Source organism: Phycodurus eques, chromosome 19, assembly GCF_024500275.1.
Source record: "Phycodurus eques isolate BA_2022a chromosome 19, UOR_Pequ_1.1, whole genome shotgun sequence".
Taxonomy (NCBI): domain Eukaryota; kingdom Metazoa; phylum Chordata; class Actinopteri; order Syngnathiformes; family Syngnathidae; genus Phycodurus; species Phycodurus eques.
Window position 1 is genome coordinate 7,100,247 of NC_084543.1, and position 14,208 is coordinate 7,114,454.

The 14,208-nt window shown below is 45.3% G+C and overlaps 1 protein-coding gene across 4 annotated transcripts; it reads left to right on the plus strand.

Moving 5' to 3' along the window:
• The first annotated feature begins 640 nt into the window (after positions 1–640).
• nfe2l1b (nfe2 like bZIP transcription factor 1b) lies at positions 641–13,903 on the plus strand. 4 transcript variants are annotated; one of them, XM_061664086.1, is made up of 7 exons: positions 641–833; positions 1,731–2,497; positions 4,719–4,949; positions 6,817–6,906; positions 7,533–7,664; positions 8,540–9,181; positions 9,988–13,903. In XM_061664086.1, the coding sequence occupies exons 2-7, from the start codon at positions 1,949–1,951 to the stop codon at positions 10,630–10,632; spliced, it is 2,289 nt and encodes a 762-aa protein (XP_061520070.1). In that variant the 5' UTR covers positions 641–833; positions 1,731–1,948; the 3' UTR covers positions 10,633–13,903. The 4 variants fall into 4 exon arrangements, with proteins under 4 accessions (XP_061520070.1, XP_061520074.1, XP_061520073.1 ...); XM_061664090.1 differs by having other exon boundaries at positions 6,856–6,906; XM_061664089.1 differs by having other exon boundaries at positions 4,752–4,949.
• Positions 13,904–14,208: the final 305 nt, after the last annotated feature.

Genomic DNA, 14,208 nt, shown 5'->3' on the forward strand with positions numbered 1-14,208 from the left:
CCAAAAATGTCCTGTCACCAAAGAAAAATGCCTGCTCAAAAAAGTGGCTACACTTTAATTGTACCCTCTGCCATCTATTGGAAGAGGATTCTGCCTGTCACTATACACCGTTTGCATAGATAGGTGAAGAAAATCCTTTATTTGTTGTAAATTATGTTTTGGGAGTAAATAAGCGAAATTGGATAACACCGGTTTGGAATCACTGCACTAGAGCACTGTACATATTGTTTCCAAAACTGCTCTATCATAATTCAAAATGTGTGAAAAGAATAAGTAAACTAAATTACACAAATTTTTCATTATTACGAAAGAAAGATATTAGCATAATGGTTTGATATGGTGATGACATAATGTGGCCTGAGCTTATAAAAGGGACATATTACATTTGAATTACATATTTCAAATGTTAAAAACAACAGAAAAACAGCAACATTAAATGTGACTCATCCGAAAGTAAAAGTCAGTAGCAGTTGTTTTTCTTAAAAGGCAAGAATTCTGCCCCGTGACGTGTATGGCCTGATGATATTTATAAATCCGTGGAGGGGAATTTTAGTCGGCTGATGAAAGCTGGCGACTAGAATGTTCTACGCATGCGCCGTGCGAAAGCGTGTATTGGTGTCAAGCTCCGCGGCTAGGCTAACGCTAGCTGGAGCCGCTAGCAATTGTGCAAGTCATGCTGGGCCATCCAACGACGAAAGGCTGGGTGGGCTGAGCTAAATGGGACGACGGCAACACGGAACTTCTGACGAGGCTGGACTGCAATAGCGGCGTTTCGTGGACTTTGTGGCATGGAGACCTAACACACACACACACCCCAAAAAAAGCTTCTTGTCGTGAGTATTAAATCAATGTTTCTAAATGCGTACGCTGGTACATGGCTCGCAGCAAACGACGTTATGACAGCAGATGACGCGTACATGCAGAGCTAAGCTTTACAAGTGGATAACAATTTCAATAATTAGATAACTTATTCATTCAAGTAATTTGGGGAGGATTTGGTATTTTGACAGGGGGGAAAGTAGCCCGGCGCGGCTAACCGCAGCTGATAGCAGCGAGTACCAATAGAAATTGGGACTTTCTCTCGTCCCGCCTACACCTCGTTTATTATTGGCTGCTGACGGCTGCACTGGCGTGTGGCTTCCGCGTTTGGGCTTCGGCAAATGGCTGCTACCTCACGTCAATCACCACTTGTTGCTAGGGAGATTGTTTGACGCTAAAAACGTCGAATCCGGTGAAGACGCCTGTCACTTTCTTCTTTTTTTTGTTTTTTTTTAAACAGCGAAAACAAAGTTAAATTAACACGTACACTGTTAAATGGCTCCATACCAGTCGTGTGTTTTGTTTAAAACGTGATACTTTGATGTACGTTACGCGGGCTCAAAATACAAGGCGGCTAAGTGCTAGCCACCAGGAAGAAGAGGAGAGGAGGGAGGGACCTCGTCTGCTCCTCTGGCAGCTTTCACCTTCAGCAGCACCGCAAGAAGTTGTTGTCCCGTCAAGGGTGGGGTGGGTGATGCTCAAACCGCTCCTCGGTTTAGTTTCATAGGAAATAATGATGGCGACATCGTCGGGAGTTGTCTGCGGCGTGGCGAGCGAGTGAATCCTGCTGCTCGGTTAAATGTCCAAATGTAACCGAGCTTTGAAATGTCTGCTGCTGCTGCTGCTACTACTACTGCTGCTGCTGCTGCTTCATTGCTCTGTGGAGCATTTACGGTTGTTTCTCTCGCCAGGAAGATGACAATCATATGAAGAAGGAAAGTGGACTCTCTCAGGAGTGTCAAAAAAATCCCCCCCCCCCCAGCCCCGAGCTGTAAACGTTTTCCCCTGGACTCTCCCTGGCTAATTTTTAAAGCTCTTTAAGTCCTCTTTATACTTGTCGGTTCAAGGCCCCGTTTTTGTTTTTATTTTATTTTTTTTACTTTCACCTTTTTGTTCCTTTTGCAAAGAAATGCTTTACCTGAAAAAGTACTTCACAGAGGGCCTGATTCAGTTCACCATCCTTCTGAGTCTGATCGGGGTGCAGGTGGACGTGGACACCTACCTGAGCGGCCAGCTGCCCCCCCTGAGGGAGATCATCCTGGGCCCCAGCTCAGCCTACACGCCCGCTCAGTTCCACAACCTGCGCAACACCCTGGACGGCTATGGCATTCACCCCAAGAGTGTGGACCTGGACCAGTTCTTCGCCACCCGCCGCCTGCTGAATCGGGTGCGCCAGCTGGATCGCCTCTTCGTGCCCAGCCCTGAGCTCGATACCTGGCTGGTGCACCGCGACGCCGAGAGCGGTCAGGCGGGGGGCGCCAGCATCGCCCTGGACAATGGGGGCGCCCTCGAGGACGTGAACGACCTCGACGCTGCCCCGGCCATGAGGGGGACCGGAGGAGGCGAAGGGAGTCCGCCCGAGACCACCTACAACCTCAACGTAGCCGACGGCAGCCTTGGTGCGGTGGCATCCGATGGCGACCAGCGGCAGGACGACAACGACGACCTCAGCAAAGAGGTAAAACCCGGAACCGTTCAAGACAATGGCCCCTGATTAAATTAAGCTTCTCCCATCCTCCTTTCTTGGCACAAAGATTGCATAAAAGCACTTTTTATATTAGACAAGGCTTTGGCCTGAGCACAAACACAGCAATAGGTGACTTTTCCATCAAATAACTATATAGATTCCCCCCAAAAATCAGCGAATAGGTGAATTTCCAAGTGGCAATAGAAGGGCACATCTAGACAATTTACAGGATAGCGGCCAATTACAGATTGCATGTCGAGAAACAAATAATGGGTCCCGAGTCAATAACGGGGCACATCTATACAAACAATGAATTGGCCGCCAGCCAATGGCAGGGCACATATAGAAAAATAATGGACTGGGCAATGTCTGGGAACATAGACAAACAATGGACTGGTTGCTAGTCAATGTTATGGAACATACAAGAGCCTAGATTCAAGCCCAGATTCATTCCCAAAATCTCAGAACTGTGCCTCCTTGAAATATTAATACACTTATTAATAGCATCTCACGCTCATATTATTGCAACACACAAAGTCCCTGTTGGGCCGTAATGAAGCAAGACTCCTGTGTGGTCACATGATGGTCCAATGGTCAGGCTAGCATAGCACTAATGTCATGCTAATATAAGCCAACTCATGCTTCTGGAACTTTAAAAGCTCACGTTGCCTGCATATGCGTCACACTGATTTTAGGAATTCTCATTAGTAGCGATTTTTGCTACAACTCAATATTTGTAAATTCATTAGGTACATTTCACAGCATTTAAGTTCAGCGGCAGCGCTTTAGCATTCACGCTCAGTTTCTAGAGATTGCAACAAGTTCACATTCACATTTTGTGTGGTTCACTAAAGCAATTGAAGTGTGTCTATTTCATGTTAAATACATTTGTTCTTTTCATTTTGACAGGAAAATCTGGACCAAAAATGTAATTTGTTTTCTTTCTAGTGCCTAGAGACTTGAGATACAAGTGACCTGACTTTTGAGTCTTTTGCAATATGAGCAAAAAATAGAGATACGAGCATTGTATGGTGGCAGTCAACTCAACTCTATTTACAACAAGCAGCAGTTTGGCACCTAGTAAACTATTCTTACAAAAGAGGCTTCAAGCTGTTTAATGCCACTCCTAGTTGAAGTTTGCTGTCACACTAAACAAAACAAGTGAATTTTACGTTGTGTATTCAAAACAAACGCATAGCTTTGCTTTAGGTGAGTCAGTTTAGCTTAATGCTAACAAATAATTGAAAATGTAATAGCATCGCATGGTTAACCACTTTAGGCAACAGATATTTGAACACAAACGGGGTACAGATAATATAACAATACTCACAGCATCCATCCATCCATTTTCTGAGCCGCTTCACCTCACTAGGGTCGCGGCCGTGCTGAAGCCTATCCCGGCTATCATCTGGCAGAAGGCGGGGGTTGCCAGCCAATCGCAGGGCACATACAAACAAACAACCATTCACACTCACATTCACACCTACGGGCAATTTATAATTGTCAATTAACCTACCATGCATGTTTTTGGGATGTGGGAGGAAACCGGAGTGCCCGGAGAAAACCCACGCAGGGAGGGGGAGAACAGGCAAACTCCACACAGGCGGGGCCGGGGATTGAATCCCGGTCCTCAGAACTGTGAGGCAGACGCTCTAACCAGTCGTCCGCCATACTCACAGGCATATATTCTTTATCTTCTGCGAAGAAAGACTAATATTACTGCGGCTTGCATTGTACTGCCCCCAGGTGGCCAAGGCATGCACACGAGAAGGAGCAGCACAAAGCAAAAAGTGTGGCAAAAACTGTTTAAATCTTCACATTCTATTTAATTGTGTCATTACTCTGTATTTGTATAATGCACAATATTATAGTATGCTATTTTTTTTAAGAAGAAAAACATTACAAAAAGTAAAAAAAAATATATATATTTTTTTGGTTGGAACAGATCAATGGCTTTTCCATTCATTTCAATGGGGAAAGAGGATTTGAGAGTGTGGTAACGGAACAAATTCAACTTGTATCTCAAGGCACCACTGTATCTGTAATAATATGATGAGGTGAATATACATTAATATGGTTTTCATTCATAATGGCCCTCTGAGGTTAACCATAAATACGATGTGGCCCATGACGAGATTGAGTTTTGCACAGCCACTGAAGATACATGTACTGAATGTGCATTATTACATGAGTACTAAATGTTGTACTGCAGGACATCGACCTGATTGACATCCTGTGGCGGCAGGACATCGACCTGGGCGCGGGCAGGGAGGTGTTTAACTACAGCAGCCGGCAGAAGGACACCGAAGAGGACAAGCTTTGCCCGGCCCAGGAGAGCAAGGACACCAACGAGGAGCAGCAGCGAGAAAGCTGGAGGAACGGCGTCAACCTCCAGACGCTTCGCTCTGTGGACATTGAGACAGGAGAGAGCATTCCACAGCAGGTAAAATATCTCACTATGGTTGGGTATCTTTCCCCCCCCCCCCCTCCGTACTGGTGCCAAACTAGTATTTTTTTTAAAATACCGGTGCATGAAGTGATACCTTAAAAAAGAAAAGACAGTGAATGTCGCGTTGTCAAGGAAAATGACCACTCGGGGTACAAATGTGTCAAAAAGTTAAGGAATAGGTGAATGTATGACGAGCGAACCGCGGATAGTTTAACTCCCCAAAAATTCTTGGCTCTCCAAAGTAACACCATGATGACCAGCATTAAAATACAGCAGTGTAGTAGACAAATGTTCCTAAAAAGTATATTTAAAAATATTGTAAGCCGCTGTCACATTGTGGTCAGTTTGAACATTAACAATACACTTAAATATAGGGAAATTAAACACTGCTAGTTAAATACAAATTGTACAGTGGTGCTTTGAGATAAGTTTAATTTTTTCCATGAGTACACTCTCATCTCAAATCATCTGCCCCATTGAAATGAACAGAAAAGTGTAACTATAGCTAGAAAAGGAAACAAAAATAGAAAATAAAATATGTTCCAGCCTCCCAAAAAAGCATAACATAGCACTCTATAATATTGTACTTTATAAAAACATTACAACATGACACTCTATGATATTGTATTTCATAAAAATATCACAAACCGTAATTAAAATGAATGGAAATGACTCGAAATTTTTGCCACATTTTTTGCTTCTATTCAGTGGACATTAAGCTGATCTTTCTGATGTATTGGCCTTGGCCACCTGAGGACAGTATAATGGAGACATACAGATATACTGCACATCGAAAGTCTCAGCTCTTTAGTAACCCAAAGTAGTATTCGCTGTTCTTCACTGAGGATAAAGAATATATGTGTATGGTATTGTTATATTATCAGTCCACATGTTGTGCTACCGTTGGTGTCACAACGTAATAACCATTTAAACAACTGAAATTTGAACACAAACGCCTGTCGATAGTCTTTTGAATGGTTTGTTAGTATTAAGCTAAGCGGACTTTCCTAAGGCAAACGGTTTTGGTTGTTTTAAATATACAATGTGTAATCCTCGTTTTGTGTAGTTTGACAGTAAACTTAACCAGGACTGGCAATAAATGCCTAGAAGCCTCTTTTTGGAAGAATTTATTTCTGTCTTCCAAACTGCTGCTTGTTGTAAATTGTGTTGAATTGACTGCCACCATATAGCACTCGTATCTCAATTTTTTTGCTCGCAAGTCAAAGCAAAGACTCTGCCGATCGACGGCTCGTATCTCGAAAAAAAATCCTAAATCAGGTCACTTGTATTTCAGGGCACCAGTGTGTCTAAATTGTTTGAAAAGAAACTGTTCTAAAACAATTTAATGTAATTTTTTGGCCTACCACTAGTTTTATGATCACTAATAAAACTACAATTTGCTCACAAAAAAAATCTGAATAATTAAGAACACACTGCAGTACTCACAGCAAAATGATGCCTATACAAACAGGTCTGAACATGTAAAAGGCTTGGGAAGGGTATCTTACTTCCTGTGATATAAATATGTGCAAGGTATAACCAAAGAGTCTTAATTCAGCAACACAGTCAGCAATTTTGGGGTGAGAAATATGATCGTTTGCTTTTTGGGGCAAAATGCGACACCTCTCCTGACTTACATTTTGTCCCGGACCGAGCTTACACAGTCAAAATTTGTGCCGTTGTTTGAACAGGTAGTTAACTGATGCTTAAGAACCAGTACTGGAGGGGTATAGAGTTTCTTGCCCAACCCTACAGCTCACCTGTTCCACTTTCTGCATCTTTTGTCGTCATGCTGTTCATCATCTCAGCCACCTCACGTTTTTTTACTCCTTTCCCACTTTGTGGTGTGCATGTTGTGCAGCAGCCTGCCGAAGGCTCACAGACCTCCCTGTCTCTGCAGGAGTGCTTGAGGCTGCTGGAGGCCACATTCCCATTCGGAGAAGATCCAGAGGTAAAGGCGGACACGTAAAGCCCAGACACGCACCGAGCGACGTGGCCGAACTAGCCGAAGTGGACAATCGCGAACAGACGGCTGCAACAACAAAAAAAAGATGTGACCCCTGTTGTTCTTAGCGGGTATCAATATTTTGAAGTGCCACCTATTTTGTTTTATCAAACCACAACCGACATGCGTATTGACCTGGTTGCTGAAGCTACATTTCTGTCGCCGCATGTTGATCCGATGTGTTTTAATTATGCGCGGGCAATGACGTAATTAACGGTACACCCGAGTAGCGTTCCAAAAGTATTTTTATTTGTCCACTATGTAAAAATCCCTACATAGTGAGTAGGGAATAAGTGAAAGATTTTGAACACATCAAATATATACAGTATACCCACAAATGTAATTTTTGTTGTGAAAGCTCCTGTGATATAAACTGGGATTTTGATGGTCATAAACGTCTATGCTGTTGAGATTTGACATTTGGAATTACCACGATCTAATTATTCTTAGGGTTCGGTCTCGTTGCACTGTGTGCGCCTGGCTTTACACCACTACATGTGAATTTCGCTTCTGGGGGGGGGGACACAGCATGCGGAAGACTTTAACATCATTGATTTAAATTTTTTTCGTAGTTTCCCGCCCCATCTGTGGAACCCGAAGTGGCAGCCACCGGTGCAGAAGCTCCGTCCACGTCACAGGGCCTGGTGCCTCAGCTGGACCTGGAGCAGCAGTGGCAGGACATCATGGCCATCATGGAGCTGCAAGTAGGCAATGCTCAACACTTATCATACGCTACTATTGATGATTCAAACTTCCAACTCTTCCATTTGGCTGTCATTGGCAACCAGACCGCGGTGTAAGCCACCTCTTTCCAAAAGTCAGCTGGGATAGGCTCGAACTGGATGAGAACAAGCGGTACAGAAAATGGATGGAAAGCTCAAACAGATTAACAGAAAACCACTAACAATCCTATCCTCACTAGGGTCACGGGTGTGCTGGAGCCTATCCCAGCTATCTTTGGGCGAGAGGCAGGGTACACCCTGAACTGGTCACCAGCCAATTGCAGGGCGCACATAAACAATCAATCATTTGCACTCACATTCACACCTATGGACAATTTAGAGTCTACAATCAACCTAATAGGCATGTTTTGGGGATGTGGGAGGAAACCGGAGTACCCGGAGAAAACCCACACAGGCACGGAGAGAACATGCAAACCCCACACAGGTGAGGCCGGATTTGAACCTGGGTCCCCAGAACTGGGAGGCACATGTGCCAACCAGTCACCCACCGTGCCGCCGCTTCAAGACATAAAACACAAATTAGTATTTAAAAAGAATTAGAGAAAATACTACTGTATCCTTGAAATAATGGCTAAAACAAGAGTTGACTTACATATATCAACTGAAGGAATAGCGCCACTTATGGTTCCCATCCCCTACGTGAACATGAGTTGACTTAAATGGGTGAGTGGTGTGTTGAAAAGGAACATAGACAAACAATGCACTGATCACTCTCCAATCATACTGCACATGTAGACAAACGGTGGACTGCAGCATTGGGAAGCAAAGACTCCACACTACAATCCTAAATAATTAAAATGCCTAATCTAAATGTAATATGGTGTTTTGTGTCGAAGGCCATGGATATGAACAACAGCGACGCAGGGTGCGGCGTTGACATTAGCAGGATGTTGGCATCCGACTTCGGACTGGTCCCGCCCGTGGAACCGATCCACCAGGATGTAAGCCTCCACCAGGCTTCGCTGGCCGGCTGCAGCCAGGAGTTCCCTCCAGTTTTTCCCCCTCAACTGGACTCGGCCAGCGTTGTGCGATCGTCCTCCAGCAACTCCAGCCACGTCAACGCCACCTTTGGGACCACCAATCTCACTGGACTCTTTCTGCCCCCCCTTCTCAACGCCACCAGTGCTAATGTCACCGCCATGCCCATCCCAGTGGACCCGTTTGGCGGGCTTCTGGAGGAATCCATGCTGGACGAGATCAGCCTCCTGGACCTGGCCATGGAGGAGGGCTTCAGTCATGCTCAGGCCTCGCAGCTGCGGGACGAGCTGGACTCGGACTCAGGCCTATCCCTGGACTCCAGTCGTAGTCCGGCGTCCCCCAGCAGCTCGGAGACGTCCTCCTCCTCATCCTCGTCCACCTCCGCCACCTTCTCAGAGGAGGGCGCCGTTGGCTACAGCACCGCCACGTCCGACTCGGAAGAAGGAGCTGTGGGCGGATACCAGCCGGAATACAGCAAGCTGTGCCGCATGAGCTTCCAGGTTGACTTGTCAATTCAAATTATCCATCCATCCATCCGTTTCATATTCCACTTATTGGCCTGGCGCAGAGGGTAAACATAGGCCCTAAACCAGAGGGTCTTCGGTTCATATCCCCACCTGAGCGCTTGTCGTCGTCGTGTCCCTAGTCAAGACACTTAACCCACATTGTCTATTAATTAATGTCGTTGGATGTTTGGTGGTGGTTGGAGAATCCGTAGGCACAGAATGGCAGCCACGCTTCCGTCAGACTGCCCCAGGGCAGCTGTGGCTACACAAGTATCTTACCACCAGCAGGTGCGACTGTGGAGTGGATGAATAATGCATCTAATTGTAAAGCTTTTTTGAGTGCCATGAAAAGGACTATATAAGTCGAATGCATTCTTATTAGTAGTAGTATTTTACTCTCATTCTGGTCAAGGGTGAGCTGAAGCCAATCCCAACTGACTTCAGCGAGAGGTGAGGTACACTCTGGACTAGTCACCCACCAATTGCAGGTGTTGGCCTTTTGGATCATCAATTTGTAGTAGCACATTTTTCTTGATGTCCAATATCAGGGCACATATAGACAAAATCGACTGGTCGTCGTCAATGGCAGAGCGCATATAGACAAATATTGGATTGGTTGCCAGTTAAGCAATTGGCTGACTGTCAGTCCAGGGTGTACCTTGCCTCAGCAGAAGTTAGCTGGGATAGCCTACAGCTTACCCTAATGACAAAAAGCGCTAGAGAAAATGGATAGATGACTGGATAGTGAATTTCCCTTGTGGATAAATAAAGTACCTCTATCTATCTCACTATCTGTCCAGGACAACTTCCACGGCCTCCCTCAGCTGGGAGGAATCAACCACAACCACACCTACAACCTACCGCTTGGACCCCCCTTTACAGAGCACCCGGAGCTCCCCAAGAAGCAGAACCCCAAGAACGCCAAACTTCCTCCTCCTTCATCCGAGCTCCTGGACAAGCACTCGAGCCGGGACGAGCGGCGAGCCCGCTCCATGAAGATCCCGTTCTCCAACGACAAGATTGTCAACCTTCCTGTGGAGGAGTTCAACGAGCTCCTGGCCAAGCACCAGCTGAGCGAGGCCCAGTTAGCTTTGGTCCGAGACATCCGCCGGCGTGGCAAGAACAAAATGGCGGCGCAGAACTGCCGCAAACGCAAGCTGGACACCATCATCAACCTGGAGGAAGGCGTACACCAGCTAAGGCGTGACAAAGCCAGGCTACTCAAGGAGAAGATGGAGTTCCTGCGCTCTATCCGGCAAATGAAGCAGAAAATGCAGAGTCTGTGCCAGGAGGTTTTCGCCCAGGTCCGGGATGAGCAGGGCCGGCCCTACCCGCCCAGTCGGTACTCTCTCCAGTACGCCGCAGATGGGAGCGTTCTGGTGGTACCACGCGCTGAGCAGAACCGGCCCAGGCCGGACAAGAAGCCCAAGGACAAGAAGAAGTGATACAACCAATCTTGTAGGGGACTTTCTACACACACGATGGAGGCGAGGCCCACCAACCTGCCTGCGCTTGACTTCCCGCATTTGTTTGGCCCTTCCTTCATTCTGCTCCTCATTCTTTTCCCTCGCTTGACCACTCATCTTTTCGGATTTCCGAGGCGGGACAAGGGAACGCAAATACTTTTTTAGAGAGGTTGCTTTGTGGAGGGCGGTTGGAGGACAAATCATAGTCAGCCAGGGAGGTTGTGAAGGTCTGGGATCCACTTTCACCGAGCACCCAGAGCTCCCCAAGAAGCAGGATCCCAAGAACTCCAAACTTCCGCTTCCTTCACCTGAGCTCCAGGACAAGGACAAGTGCCGGGAACCGAGCCCAGACATGAAGAGATCCTTCTCCAATGACAAAGTTATCCCGATCCAAGGACACAATCATCAAGAGCCAACGACAAGATTCAACGACAAGATCACCAACCTTCTTGTGGAGGAATTCATCAAAATCTGGCCAAGAGCATCTGCCCCCCCCCCCACCACCCCCTCCCTCCCTCTCCCCTTTTCTCCTCGCTTGGCCACACATCTTTCCAGACTTCCGAGGCAGGGAATGTGAACGCAAAAGGATTTTTCAAGAGCTTTGTCGGCGGACAAATTGCAGTCAGCGAGGGAGATTGTGAAGGTCTGCAATCCACTTTCACCAAGAACACACAGCTCCCCAATAAGCATAACCCCAAAAACTGTAAGCCTCCTCCTTAACCGGAGCGCCGGGACAAGCGCCTTCTCCAACCACAAGATCGTCAAGCTCCCCTTTTAGGAGTTCACCGAGCTTCAGGCCAAGAGCTCCTGCTCCATATTTTGTTCCCAGCTCTTCGCTTGACTACTCATCTTTCCAGACTTCCGAGGTGGGAAAAGCAAAGGAAAGCAAAGAAGACTTTTTTTAAGAGGCGGCTTTGTGGAGGACTAATTCTTCGGTTGCGGGATCCATCTTCGGGTCTGCCAAGAGTTTGAGGAAGTAGCGCTGCCTTGCAACGTGTATCCACTTGTTATTCTTCTAGATTTCCATCCACATGTATCGTCGTCACCAAAAGGCTCAGCTTGACGCGCTGCGCTTACATTAACTCGTCATAGTCCGTAGTCCAGGGGTTCTCAAACTTTTTGGGTCCAGGGACCCCTTACAGTGGAGAATTTCTTTCCCCAATAACTCATAATCCTAACACCAAACAGACACATCAACTACCAAAATGAACGTTTCAACCTAGATATTTCAGACTCTTAATACAAGGGTGTCAAACTGAAGGCCCAGGAGCCACGTCTGTCCTGCCACATAATTTGTGCGGCCCACCAAAGCAGATCATGTTGTTTCTACTTGTTTCTTCCTAAATGGATTAGTTTTTTTCATTTAGCAGGAAATCTGTCCAGAAAAAGCATTTTTATTGACGGTTTACAAAGCATTTATTTTCATGAAATCCCTTCTTCAAAGACTGAAAAGTGAATTCAGAATTTGTTTTTCTAAATAGTTCTCAATCTTTCCATGTGTTGTGTATAAAATATCTAGAACTCAGTTGTGGAGGTACAGTGTTAAACTCGCCATTTCAGTTATTTATGCTAAAACGGGGGCCCGCTGATGTACTTGTGCCCCAACATGAGTCACCACTCCCCTACACCCCGAAAATGCAGCATCCCTTCAGATATTCAACGAGCGTAGCCCCTTTAGAGTGCCTCGTTGTCAGCCGTGAGTGTGCAGACAGAGCCCGCAACCCAAATGAGTTTGACACCCCTCATTCTAGACAAAGGAACTATAATTCAATTGAATTTGGTTATCGATTATCACTAGCTGCTTACACTAACAAGGCTGCAAACAAAGCTTTTTTACAAAAGCAGTGTTGCTACTTGCCAACCTAAATACTGTTCCGACACCTATGATTTTTCACAGTCATATCAGAGCTTTTAATTGGCCCAAAGCTAGGTTAGGGAGAAGTAATTGACTTGCTTCATTGGCGCACCAGACCATATGTATTGTTTTCCCCCCATTTCCAATGATACAACTATTTTTTGTTAATCAATTTGGAACCCCAAAGTTACACATTGCCCTGGGGGGGGGGTCCAGGTACCTCAAGTTGAGAACCACTGTTGTAGTCTACGCAAGTCAGCGTCACATTCAAAGTCTGCACTTTTTTCCCCAGTTTTTAAATGTAATCATCAGTACGAGGGTAGCACCAGGTTTTTTTTTATTTTTTTTTTTATAAGGAACCTCTTGCATCCGTCTCAAATCTTAGGGACTGTTCTTAGTTAGGATGAGTGTGAACATTGTGTGTGTGTCGGTTGGTGCTTAAACTACTGTAGAGTTTGGAATGTTGTGTCGTGACGGGGAAGCGCACTTGTTTTGCTCTTGTTGTCGGGGGCGATACTGAAAAGATGTCTGTGCCGTTTGTGGTCCTGGAAGAGAAACTAAGGCATGTGGAGGGAACGTCTGAAGAGTACGGAGCCCCAGACATTAAAATTATGATATAACATGCAATCAAAATGCTAATTTGTGGCCATGAAATACTAATTTTGTGGGTTTAATATCGTTCCCATAGAATATTCGGACATCTGGCTAAGCAAATGGAGCGCACCTTCACCGGAAAATGTAATGTCAGCCTTTCCTCTGATTGGTTGTGAGAGCAGACGTGTTTATGTTGACAGCGCTGGCTCGGTAGCAGAGGTAAGCGGAGATCTTCGCGAGTGATGTAAATGACCTCGAGAAATTCGAAACACCTGATTTCAGGCCTCTTGGCAGAAAAACGTCTGGAGCTCAGGAATGCATGGACGATTTTAATTCACATTTCACGTTTACGGAGTCACCATAGAGATGGTAATGCATCTCAAACACTAGAAAAGGTTGGTTTGGTAAAATATGGGCCCTTTAATGTGTATTTTGTGTGTCCACAAAATTTCTAGCAAATTATAACTTCTCATTGGCCACAAATTTGTATTTTGTGTCCCAATTTATAGTTTTGAGGCCACATTTGAGTGTTTTAGTGACCAAAATTGTACATTTTGTGCGCACGTTATATCTATATTGTCGCCACAATAAAACATTTTGTTAATGATGGGGCCTCGTAGAAGAAAATTCCCTCCAGGTCCCCAACTCTCGCATCCTGCTAAAACTTAAGCACTTTTTTTTGTCTTCTGTAAATATTTACGTGTCAATCTCCTCAACACCTTTTGATTTAGATCTACCATGTTTGCTGGCAATCAACATTTGTTTTTATGGATTAATAATAATAAAGTGGTTTTATTTCCAGCTGTTGCATTGTCTGCATTAGTCAGCTCAAACTAAATGAGATGAGACTTGTACAGTAAATTTGTAGTTGACTTTTTGTAACTTTTACTTGACCGATATGATATTCCGTATCCACTTAATCACTTGAAATTATGTGTAGAAAGACCCCACTCCGCTCTTGCAGCTGAATGCACTTTTTTGAGATTAGAAAACTGTACGTTGGTAAAGAAAAGTCAGACTGACAATAGGGTCAAGTAAACACTGTAATGATTTTATAGTAGCTGTATTAATTACCGCAGCGCAACCGATGACTACGCTGAGACGGC